Genomic DNA, 12841 nt, shown 5'->3' on the forward strand with positions numbered 1-12841 from the left:
AGTCAAACACCAAGAGACCAACTCCCAGCAATGCTGTAGTTGATGATTTTCATGGATTCACATAATTTGCACACGCCTGCCATCTGGTGGCTGGATACAAAATAGTCTCTCCCTGTCATGGGAGATCCGGCACTGAGGAAAGGCACCCAGAAGAGAACCACCTCTGATAAACCGCTGGCAGTGAGTGTTCCCGAGGGGCGCTGCATGTGCCTTGGCCCCTGGATCTATAGACAGCCTTAGCAAAGGAGGGTTGATGCTGCCTTTCCAGACAAGATCCCGCCTCCAATGACTTCATTTTAAGACCGCCTTACCAAGCCTGGTGATCTGTTCCAAGGCATATAACTGAGTAATCACAGGAGCCTCGGGCTGGGCCTTCAGTCACCAAACATATCAGAAGACCTCTCAAGAAGTCTGTAACAGTATCATGTCACTCTGTGTGAGTACCTGCCACTCGGTGACAGTGCCAAGGCTTCAAGGTCTACTGTTGGAGGGAGCCGGTCCCAGGTGTAAGAGGGGCAGAGGTGGCAGTCTCGCTCCAAAAAGGATTAGGAGAAGGATCCAAAGGGACATCAGAAACTTTGCAACACAGCTCTTAAACCACATGGGAGCACAGTGCATTGGGTCAATTCCCACCAGATCAAGGCAAAGCCAGCGGGCCTCCATCCAAACACAGTCAGCACATATCTATCACCTGTATGACTGAGACACAGACAGACAGACACACACTCTCTCTAAGCCAATACTCATACACCTAGATGCACACAGTAAGCACCTCTGCATAAAGCTACGTATCGTCAAGTCAACATTGCCACATAAACTTATGCAGTCAGAGATACCACAAAAACTTCGAGTCAGAACTCCCTGAATGTGCACACAGAAACGTGGGCTAGCAGTCCCCCAAATCTTTTGCAGTTAGGTCTGGCTCATTCATAAGCTTGCACTGTCGGGGCTCATTCATAAGCTTGCACTGTCGGGGCTCATTCATAAGCTTGCACTGTCGGGGCTCATTCATAAGCTTGCACTGTCGGGGCTCATTCATAAGCTTGCACTGTCAGGGCTCATTCATAAGCTTGCAATGTCAGGGCTCATTCATAAGCTTGCAATGTCAGGGCTCATTCATAAGCTTGCAATGTCAGGGCTCATTCATAAGCTTGGACTGTCGGGCTCATTCATAAGCTTGGACTGTAGGGGGTCATTCATAAGCTTGCACTGTCCGGGCTCCTTCATAAGCTTGCACTGTCGGGGCTCATTCATAAGCTTGCAATGTCAGGGCTCATTCATAAGCTTGCACTGTCGGGGCTCATTCATAAGCTTGGACTGTAGGGGGTCATTCATAAACTTGCACTGTCCAGGCTCATTCATAAGCTTGCACTGTCGGGGCTCATTCATAAGCTTACAATGGCAGGGCTCATTCATAAGCTTGCACTGTTGAGGCTCATTCATAAGCTTGCACTGTCGGGGCTCATTCATAAGCTTGCACTGTCGGGGCTCATTCATAAGCTTGCACTGTCGGGGCTCATTCATAAGCTTGCAATGTCAGGGCTCATTCCTAAGCTTGCACTGTCGGGGCTCATTCATAAGCTTGCACTGTCGGAGTTCAATCATAACCTAGGACTGTCGGGGCTCATTCATAAGCTTGCACTGTCGGGGCTCATTCATAAGCTTGCACTGTTGGGGCTCATTCATAAGCTTGCAATGTCAGGGCTCATTCATACGCTTGGACTGTAGGGGGTCATTCATAAGCTTGCACTGTCAGGGCTGATACATAAGCTTGCACTGTTGGGGCTCATTCATAAGCTTGCACTGTCGGGGCTCATTCATAAGCTTGCACTGTCGGGGCTCATTCATAAGCTTGGACTGTCGGAGCTCATTCATAAGCTTACACTGTCGGGGCTCATTCATAAGCTTGGACTGTCGGAGCTCATTCATAAGCTTGCACTGTCGGGGCTCATTCATAAGCTTGGACTGTAGGGGGTTATTCATAAGTTTGCACTGTCGGGGCTCATTCATAAGCTTGGACTGTAGGGGGTCATTCATAAGCTTGGACTGTAGGGGGTCATTCATAAGCTTGCACTGTCGGGGCTCATTCATAAGCTTGCACTGTTGGGGCTCATTCATAAGCTTGCACCGTTGGGGCTTATTCATAAGCTTGGACTGTCGGGGCTCATTCATAAGCTTACACTGTCGGGGCTCATTCATAAGCTTGGACTGTCGGAGCTCATTCATAAGCTTGGACTGTCGGGGCTCATTCATAAGCTTGCACTGTCAGGGCTGATACATAAGCTTGCACTGTCGGGGCTCATTCATAAGCTTGCACTGTCGGGGCTCATTCATAAGCTTGCACTGTCGGGGCTCATTCATAAGCTTGGACTGTCGGAGCTCATTCATAAGCTTACACTGTCGGGGCTCATTCATAAACTTGCACTGTCGGGGCTCATTCATAAGCTTGCACTGTCGGGGCTCATTCATAAGCTTGGACTGTAGGGGGTTATTCATAAGCTTGCACTGTCGGGCTCATTCATAAGCTTGGACTGTAGGGGGTCATTCATAAGCTTGCACTGTCGGGGCTCATTCATAAGCTTGCACTGTTGGGGCTCATTCATAAGCTTGCACCGTTGGGGCTTATTCATAAGCTTGGACTGTAGGGGGTCATTCATAAGCTTGCACTGTCGGGGCTCATTCATAAGCTTGGACTGTAGGGGGTCATTCATAAGCTTGCACTGTCGGGGCTCATTCATAAGCTTGCACTGTCGGGGTTCATTCATAAGCTTGCACTGTTGGGGCTCACTCATAAGCTTGCACTGTCGGGGCTCATTCATAAGCTTGGACTGTAGGGGGTCATTCATAAGCCTGGACTGTAGGGGGTCATTCATAAGCTTGCACTGTCGGGGCTCATTCATAAGCTTGGACTGTCTGGGCTCATTAATAAACTTGCACTGTCAGGGTTCATTCATAAGCTTGGACTGTCGGGGCTCATTTATAAGCTCCGACTGTCAGATCTCATGCATCAAATTGCACTATCTGCGCTCGTACACCATCTTCTACAGCCTCCATACCATGACCTTACAGCACACCATCAAACTTTAGACCCAACCAAAAGCGCTTCTACAACCCACTTCACAGATAACATTGGTACATTCTCACATAACTCAGGCCAAAAGCCAGTTTTTTCCCACACAATGCACAACCCAAGAACCAAGTCTCTAAACCCACCTCCACAAGCAACACTTTAACATAATCCCAACACAATCACACAAACGGGAAGCCACTATCCCTGCTTTCTCCACCACTGCTGCCAGCAGAGAGCCAGTGTCTCAACAACATCTCCGAAGGGCAGTGCTCCTATTTAATCTGCACGGCCTAATTCAAAATCTATCAACATCTCAACTGGGATTGGTTGGTACCTGAACCGAAGTTTCCCACCAGCTCGGCTCGCTTTCTCGTACACCACGCGCTCCTCGTTCAGCTGATCCTCATGGAACTCCAGCAGATGCCTGGCGGTGTGCAGCGGCTCCACTTCCTGCCTCCGTGCCTCAGACTTCTTATCGTTCAAACTGGCAGAAAAGACGAGAGGAAGTCAAGAAAGAGGACAAATACAAGGAGTCCAGCCACAAGCAAACATCAGTAATGAACCACTACTTACGAGTCACCCCAAGCACTACATAGGAAAAGCCTCCAGGCCACTCTAATTCTCAGCCTGCAACTCTTCACGTTTTATGTCCTTGCGTAAACAAATGTTCTGTCTCACACACTGCAGCTCTGTATCAGGAATGTCTCACTGGCTTCCATGTGGTAGCCGAGAATGGTGAAGCCATGGCTTAGTACCCTTTGCCCAAACAGACAGCAGAGTACCCGGGGGCAGTGGATATGATGCTGGTGTCAGGGGTGGATGGGTGGAGAAGGACACAGCACAATATGTAAAGACTTATGAAGGCACAGACAAGAGTTATGTGTTATGTTAGCGGTTTTATAAAGCTCAACAGCTGCCCCGGCAAAGAGGCGTCCCGCTGCTGAACAGCAGAGGTGACCGAACTCGGAAAGGGCCCAGTGAGACCTACGGAGTGGGGAAGAGAAAGGTTTTAATGGCTTTCCTGAATTCCAGGTAGTTAGTATGCCCCCTAATGTGGGCTGGCAAAGAACTCCAAAGGATGGCAGCTCTGTTCCAGATGGATCAACCTCCGTTTGAACCCTTCTGACTCAGGGGACCACTACCAGGCATTGTCCCATGGAACAAAGCTGGCGGGTGGCGACATAGGGAAGAAGCAGGTCGGTCAGAATTTTCAGAGATGCCAGTTTCAAGGTTTTAAAGACTATACAGAGTGCCTTAAGCTCGATTCGCTAGCCACAAGCAAGCAGTGGCGACGGCGAATGGCACTTGTCACTGAGCAACCTCTACGCAGACAGAGGCCGTATTCTCTGTAGCCTCTGTATTTCTGACTTGTTCATTCCCAGATACAGTGAGCTGGCATAGTCAAGTCTTGACATAATCAGGGCCTGGATGATGATCTGCCTGGTAGGGGCATCAAAGAAGCCCAGGATGGGTTTGAGTCCATGCAACAATCCGAAGCAGATTCCAGCCACCTTTTTAGTTGGAGTCTGAAAGTTAAGCGAATCATCTATTCAGACCCCTAGGTTCTTCACTGCTTGCTTCTGGGCAAGGGCAGTGCCTAGGCTCTTTGGCCACCAGAGCTCATTCCATAGATCATGGTCCCTTCCCACCAACAACCCCTCCGACTTGTTGACATTCAGTTGGAGGCAGTTGGTGGTCATCCACTCGGCGACGTCAGCAAGATCACCTTGAAATTTCATGGCATCCTGCTTGGAGTCGCTCGAGAGAGCCACCACCAACTGTGTGTCGTCGGCATAGGAGACCATGGTCAGCCCTCCGCTCTTGGCAACTCTGGCCAGAGGTTGAACATAAAGATTGAAAAGCAGAGGGCTCAGGGAAGAGCTCTGTGGTACCCCTTGACTTATAGGAAGGATGCTAGAGGTAAAGGGGGGAGCTACCACCTGAAAGAGAAGGATAATCTCAATACATGGACACAGCACACTACAGATTCTAAGCCAAGACTGCGCCCAGCACTGCACTCTTGCTGATAAAAGCTCAGGCACGGAGGGATCGTTCTTTGGTGCAAAAAGGATCCGGGAATTCTTGCAATCGTCTGGGATTAGAACTGTCCTATGGGTTAAGACCCTCTTCCTAGATCATCTGCCACTAAAAATGCACATCAATTTCATTTACTGACCTTAAACATGACCTGGGTTGTAGGTCTGATTTGAACACCATTAAATCAAAGTCTTCCATAAATTCATAGGACATTAAGTGTGGAGTCAAAGAGTGTTGGTTTGATCCTTTTGGTTCCCTTCAAGTCACTTCCTCACATGACACTGATCCAATCAGAGTTTGTTCTCCATGTTAACCTTTTATGCCCCCTTGTGAACCTGCCACAATACAGTGTTCCTTTTCTAACTTCAGTTCATTGCAAACATCCTTCTCTTCTGGAACTGTGTAGCTGCATTACCTACTTGCAAGGCTAACCAGGGGTCCACAAAGATTTGTGTTGCCCCAACACTGCAGCAGGCGCCCTCCGCTAGGCGTTAAGGTTGAGTGAAATCCTTATACCACCCTCTCCCTATAGGAGGATGGCTACAGATGCAGGCCATAGAGGATGATCACAGGCCAACCTCTCATTGGGCAACACCAGTTATAATGGGAGGTTAGGGTTTAGTTCGAGTATTAGGATTGAACAAACAAAATAAACAAACAAAACAATAGAACAGTGCAGAATGCCTTATATTCTTCGCTATAACTCAAGCCAGGGGTCCATTCTGTCAGATAAGTATGAAAATCATCTTGAAAAGTACTGTAATCTTCAACGGCAAACTTTATATGCGTCAAGTCCTATAGAATGACCAAGAAATGGCTGAAAAATACTAAATGGGTGTGGTCCGAGCAGGAGTGTTGTGAGCTCAGGAACAGGTAAAATAAACAGCAAAGGGATGCTGTGGTATCACTGAACACAACACTATCTGGATTTTGGGACCAGCTAGGGTGGTTACACTTACAGAAACCGTTGAGCTCTTCAGGTTGGACAGTTTCAATATTTTAGCTGTGGTACTGTGTCCAGCTCCGAATGTATGGTCCGAGTACTCTATCTCGTTTGCCTAGTTCTGAAGTTATCATCTGGTTACCATCTCACAACCCATGATGCGATCAATAGTAGCGGCCACCATCATCTCCAGAATTGATTACGGAAATGCCTTTACCTTGGCTTACCTAAAACTCTGACCAGTAGACTTCAGGTCATAATGAATGACGCTGCCCGGTTGATCTTCAGGCTACCGAGGAGATCTAAAGCCACTCCCCTACTACAAAGTTTGCACTGGCTCCCCATTAAAGAAAGAGTGGAATTTAAGAACTTATGCACGGCCCGTAGGGCAATCTATGGCAAAGCCCCAACCTACATCAAAGATCGTTTGCAACTTTATTGCCCTATGAGAACACTTCGATCTTCAGACTCCCAATTACTGGTCTGCCCTCGCTACAGGTTAGTGACCAAGGGAGGGAGAGCCTTTTCAGTGCTAGTTCCTCAGCTATGGAACAGGCTGCCGGAGGTGCTGCGCCGGGAAGGGAATCTATTACGATTCAGGAAGAGCCTAAAAACATTTCTGTTCCGCAAAAGCATGAGCACAGTATAATCTAGCTATGACCTCAGCTTTCATCTTGCTAAGTTATTGTCTGTTACCATCTTTCCAGGCGCTTAGAGACCTGCAGGCGATTAGGCGCGATATAAAAACCCACTAACAATAACAATAACAATACCCAGGTCTGGAGGCAGCACTATATCCAGTCCTGGATGTATCCATGGGAATACTGTGTCTAGTACTTTCTGTATCATCTTCAGTATGGTGTACTTGCCTAGTCTTGGAGGTATCATGTGAAATATGGTGTGCAGTTCTGGGTCTACTGTTAGAAGTATAGGTTTAACTCTGAAGGTAACACCTGGAACAGTATGTGCAACTCTGGGTGTATCCTGTGGTATACTGTGTAGATTTCTAGGAGCAACATGTGGTATCTTCTGGGCACTGATGTCTGTTCTTTAAGCATCATGTGAGGTACTGTGTCCAGTTCTGGAGGTATCATCTGGGGTACTGAACGTTCAGGCATGGATGTTTGGATGACAGTGCCTGTAGCTCATTGACCCTCCGGGCAGATGTTATTACCCCTGGGAAGGCCATTTTTATGGTAGGGACCTGAGAAGGCAGTTGTATAGTGTCTCGAAGGGAGCACACAAAAAATGTGAGAACTAAGTTAAGGTTTCACAGTGACATAATGAAAAGAGCTGGTGGAAACGTGTTAAAGACCTTTGAGAAACCGATTTACAATATGGGTATTTGAAAAGGGATGACTGATCTGGCAACTGCAAAAATGCTGATATGGCAGACAACTAACCTTCTCATGTGCCCAAAGCAGAACCCTGCTTGGCTAGGGTAATAATAAACAGAAAAACCTGTTAAAAGGGTGCAGATAGCGGGCCAACTTGTTTATCTGAACATTATGCAACAAATTTGCTCCAGCGGCAAGTATATACCGTCTTAGTGGAGGGATGCCTGGCTGCAACGATAACATTGCAGACTTCGGGCGGAAGTCGAAAGCTGTCAACTGTCACAGCTCAATCTCCATGCTTGAAGGTGGAGCGTTTTCAGCATTGGGTGCCGAACCCTGTCCTGTTGCTGCGGCATTAGATCCTCCAGAGAAGGCAGCCTGATAACACGGCCCGTGCTCATTCTCAACAGCTTTGAATACCACTTTTGTGCTCAATCCAAGCAACAAGAATGACTTGTGCCCAGTCGTTCCAAATATTCTGGCAGGAGTGGTATTGGCGGAAAGGAGTACAGGAGGCCTGAGCACCACTGGAGAAGAAAAGCTTACCTAAACTTGAGCCGCCCTGGAAACTCCAGTGCACAACACTGCTGAGAATGTGCATTCTTGATGGAGGCAAACAAATCCAAACAAGACTCTCCATATTCTTGGAAGAGACCTTGCGCCACCTCCAGATGGAGACGCCCTTTGTGATCCACTAAACATCGATGGCTGAGTGTGTTCGCCCTGGCATTCAAACAGCCCACCAGGTGCTAAACCATCAGGGATATGTCCTGATGTTCCAGGCAGGTTCAAAGGTGTAGTGCCTCTTGACAAATGGTCCAACACACCACCCGCCCTGCTTTTTGGAATATCACATGGCGGTGGTGTTGTCAGTGAACACCTGTACCAGCTTTCCTCTGACTGAAGGAAGAAAGGCCTTCAATGCCAACCGGATCGCTTAGAGCTCCAATAGGATGATGTGGAGCATGGATTCTGCAGGAAACCAGAGTTCTCGGAGCTCCACCTCTCCCAAATAGCCACCCCAGCCCTAAAGTGATGCACCTGTCACTACAGTCAGCTCTGGTTGGGAAAGGGAGAGGGGTCGGCCGCTGACCTAATCGCATTCTGCTAGTCACCACAGGAGAGATTTCCTTGATGCTGTGCCCACATGATCTTCAGGTCCCACTACAGAGCCCTTATATGCCAATGGGCATATGTTACAACAAGCATTTACAATGCAATGGTTTCGCCTTTGGAAAAGTTTGAGCTATTGGCATTGTAAATGACAAAATTTGTATTTATGTGTTGGTTTTGAAAACAGATAAATAAATGGCATTGTCATTTACATTGCCATTAGCTTAATCTCTCGCAAATGTGAGACCTATTGTACCCTACGGACGAGTTCAGCAGACAGCAATTACTACCACACAAACACACCCAGAGCCAGCCACACACACCCAGAGCCAGCCGCACACACACACCCAGAGCCAGCCGCACACACACACCCAGAGCCAGCCACACACACACACACCCAGAGCCAGCCACACACACACACACCCAGAGCCAGCCACACACACACACACCCAGAACCAGCCACACACACACACCCAGAGCCACACACACACACACACCCACCCACCCAGCGCCACACACACACACCCAGAGCCACACACAAACACAGCCACACAAACACCCAGAGCCACACACACACACGCACACAGAGCCACGCACACACACACACACCCAGAGCCGCACACACACACACACCCAGAGCCGCACACACACACACACCCAGAGCCACACACACACCCAGAGCCACACACACACCCAGAGCCACACACACACCCAGAGCCACACACACACCCAGAGCCACACACACACCCAGATCCACACACACACCCAGAGCCACACACACACCCAGATCCACACACACACCCAGAGCCACACACACACCCAGAGCCACACACACACACACACACACCCAGAGCCACACACACACACACACACACACACAGAGCCACACACACACACACACCCAGAGCCACACACCCCCACCCAGAGCCACACACACCCACCCAGAGCCACACACACCCAGAGCCACACACACCCAGAGCCACACACACCCAGAGCCACACACACCCAGAGCCACACACACCCACCCAGAGCCACACACACATACCAAGAGCCACACACACATACCCAGAGCCACACACACATACCCAGAGCCACACACACATACCCAGAGCCACACACACACACAGCCACACAAACACCCAGAGCCACACACACACACACACACACACACAGAGCCACACACACACACCCAGAGCCGCACACACACACACACCCAGAGCCACACACACACCCAGAGCCACACACACACACCCAGAGCCACACACACACACACAGAGCCACACACACACACCCAGAGCCACACACACACACCCAGAGCCACACACACACACCCAGAGCCACACACACACCCAGATCCACACACACACCCAGAGCCACACACACCCAGAGCCACACACACACACACACACCCAGAGCCACACACACACCCAGAGCCACACACACACCCAGAGCCACACACACACCCAGAGCCACACACACACACACACAGAGCCACACACACACACACACAGAGCCACACACACACACACAGAGCCACACACACACACACCCAGAGCCACACACCCCCACCCAGAGCCACACACACCCACCCAGAGCCACACACACATACCCAGAGCCACACACACCCAGAGCCACACACACCCAGAGCCACACACACACTACGGGGGCAGGGAATCAAGCACAGCGAGGGGGCAGGGAATCAAGCACAGCGAGGTGTTTTAGGCTATGTAAGATACACTATAGGATAGCTTTTCCTCAACACAGTATCTAGAAACATGACTTGCCCCTGTGTCACTGTGATCAAGTTTCCACACAAAGCACAAGTCACTTTATACTGTTTTGCCCCTTATACACCGATTATAGGCAAGATTATTTAATTTCTGTTTCAAAGAATTCTAATTCAAGAATGCATAAAGAGGACTTGACCTTCTTAAAGAAACTTTCTACCCATGAGATATACTAAATTTGATAAGAAACGTCCCTGAACTAAGGAAATATATGAAATGCTGGCATTATGAGTAACATTTGTAATTAAGAATTTTTAACCTTGGTATAGTGCTGGTGATGTAATCTGTTTGAGTTTGAGTTTTAGAAAATAACAAAATATTGTCGAATTGGTGCATTATGATACCCAGTCCGATTTTTAGTAAAATGTGAACGAATTTAAATGCTTAATAAACAAGCAGCAGGCAACAGAGGCATACGCAAAACCGGAGCACAAGCAGCAGGCAACAGAGGCAGACGCAAAACCGGAGCACAAGCAGCAGGCAACAGAGGCAGACGCAAAACCGGAGCACAAGCAGCAGACAACAGAGGCAGAAGCAAAACAGGAGCATAAGCAGCAGGCAACAGAGGCAGACGCAAAACTGGAGCACAAGCAGCAGGCAACAGAGGCACACGCAAAACCCGAGCACAAGCAGCAGGCAACAGAGGCACACGGAAAACGGGATGAAGTTTCCGTGATGACCTGGAGTGAGGTGGTCACCCTATATAGGACTGTGGGGGTGACCAGTAAGATCACGAGGCCTAACGGAAGGTTGCAGCTGCATGCAAGAGAGTAACCGAGGAGAAACAGTGAAAGACAGAAGAGAACTATTTAAAAAAAAATGCAGACTAAGCTACACAAAGAGAAGAAATAAGAAAGACGAGATGGGTAGAGAGGAGAGATAAGGAGACAGGGAGCGAGAAAAAGAGACAGTTTAGTATAGTGTGAGAGAGAGGATCTATGGAAAGAGAGAAGGATAGGGGAGATAGATCGAGAGAGAGATGGGCTCTAGCACAAATATGCCCCCACGAGCCTCCGTGGCTCTGAAGACGAATGCCTCCGGTTGTGGGAGTCCCTCGTGGGGGACTCGAAAGAAATGCCCCCGCTTTGGAAGAGCCTCGTGGGCTCTGAAAACAAAATGCCCCTGAAGCTGCTAAGACGCCCGCACTCACCGGGAGCTTCTGGCAGACACAGCGCTCTTCTGCCTGTATGCTCCGTGGCTCTTCCTTGCTCCTCGGAGTCCCGGGGGAAGCCGAAGGGTAAAGTTAGAGACCTGCAGATGACCCAGCGGACTCGGGTGGATCCATTTTCCCCTTCTTTTTCTTACACCTCACGGACAGCGGGAGGGGGGCCGGGCTCACGGACAGCGGGAGGGGGAACGGGCACACGGACAGCGGGAGGGGGAGGGGGCACACGGACAGCGGGAGGGGGGACGGGCTCACGGACAGCGAGAGGGGGGGGGGGCACACAGACAGCGGGAGGGGGGGACGGGCACACAGACAGTGGGAGGGGGGGCGGGGACGGGCACACGGACAGCGAGAGGTGGGGCGGGGACGGGCACACGGACAGCGAGAGGGGGGACGGGAACGGGATTTTAAAAAGTATTAAAATATGCTGCTTACCTGCTAGCAACTCTTGGACAGTGAAATCGCGCAGCCCACCCCTGCAAAGCACACGTTGGTAATGAAACCAACATGCCGATCCGAAAAAAAAAACAACAGCCCACCGCCGCATGACGCACGAAAATGGGCGGAATGAGTAAAAATTGCCGGAACGCCCACGAATCTGCTCGGGGAATGAGTGACACATCTCTGTTCCAATGGCTAGCCTCCATTTATGGAGCTAGCCAATGAAACAGAAAGGCGGAACAAAGCCCCATACTTGTTAACAAAAGTTTTCACCTGCGCGAACTCTGCTGCGCAGCGGATCGCCAGGCGAAACCTAAAAAGGAATCAGGAGGCCACGAGACCCAACATCCTTAAGAGTCACTCTCAACAAAATTCAGGATAGAGGCCGAAACATTGGTATCATAGCCTGCATTTCCTAGACTCACCACTCCTAGGATAGGCCAGAAACCTGCACTGTGTCCAGAACAGCACTGATGAAAGGGAGTACCAGAGGAGTCAGGTGTGACTTCAGCATGTTGATAGTGTACCCTAGCGAGTGCAGGAGGTTCGCCAAAGTCTGAAGGTGGGAGACGGCTGTAGGAAGCTGGCTCTGTATATACTATACCAACGTGAGGTATAGTGTGCACAGTCTAGGGGAACCCCAAAGGTAGGCAGAGGTAAAAGTAGAGAGCACCTTACTCTCTATTTGTGGTAGTGTGGGCGAGCAGTAAGGCTTTATCAGAGGGTAGTGTTAAGCATTTGTTGTACACACTCAGGCAGAAAATGATCCCACACACTCAAAGACTGAACTCAGACTAATTTCTTTGTATAAAAATATTATTTAGTTATATTTATTTTCTAGAACCAAGCAAGCCTGGTACAGGTAAGTGTAAATGATACTTTTCAAGGCAGGTTGAACAATACAAGCAAGCTGAATGAAAATGACTGGCTTGTAAATACTTGGAATAC

General features: G+C 49.4%; 1 protein-coding gene across 1 annotated transcript in view; it reads right to left on the bottom strand.

Annotated features, from left to right (window-relative positions):
• Positions 1 to 12841, bottom strand: part of ATF6B (activating transcription factor 6 beta) — a 309902-nt gene that overhangs the window by 117575 nt on the left and 179486 nt on the right. The window contains exon 10 of the mRNA XM_086924544.1: positions 3405 to 3554. Within this exon, the coding sequence (XP_086780670.1) occupies positions 3405 to 3554 (150 nt within the window). The remainder of the gene's footprint in view (positions 1 to 3404; positions 3555 to 12841) is intronic.

This window comes from Lissotriton vulgaris, chromosome 5 (assembly GCF_964263255.1).
Source record: "Lissotriton vulgaris chromosome 5, aLisVul1.2, whole genome shotgun sequence".
Lineage (NCBI taxonomy): Eukaryota > Metazoa > Chordata > Amphibia > Caudata > Salamandridae > Lissotriton > Lissotriton vulgaris.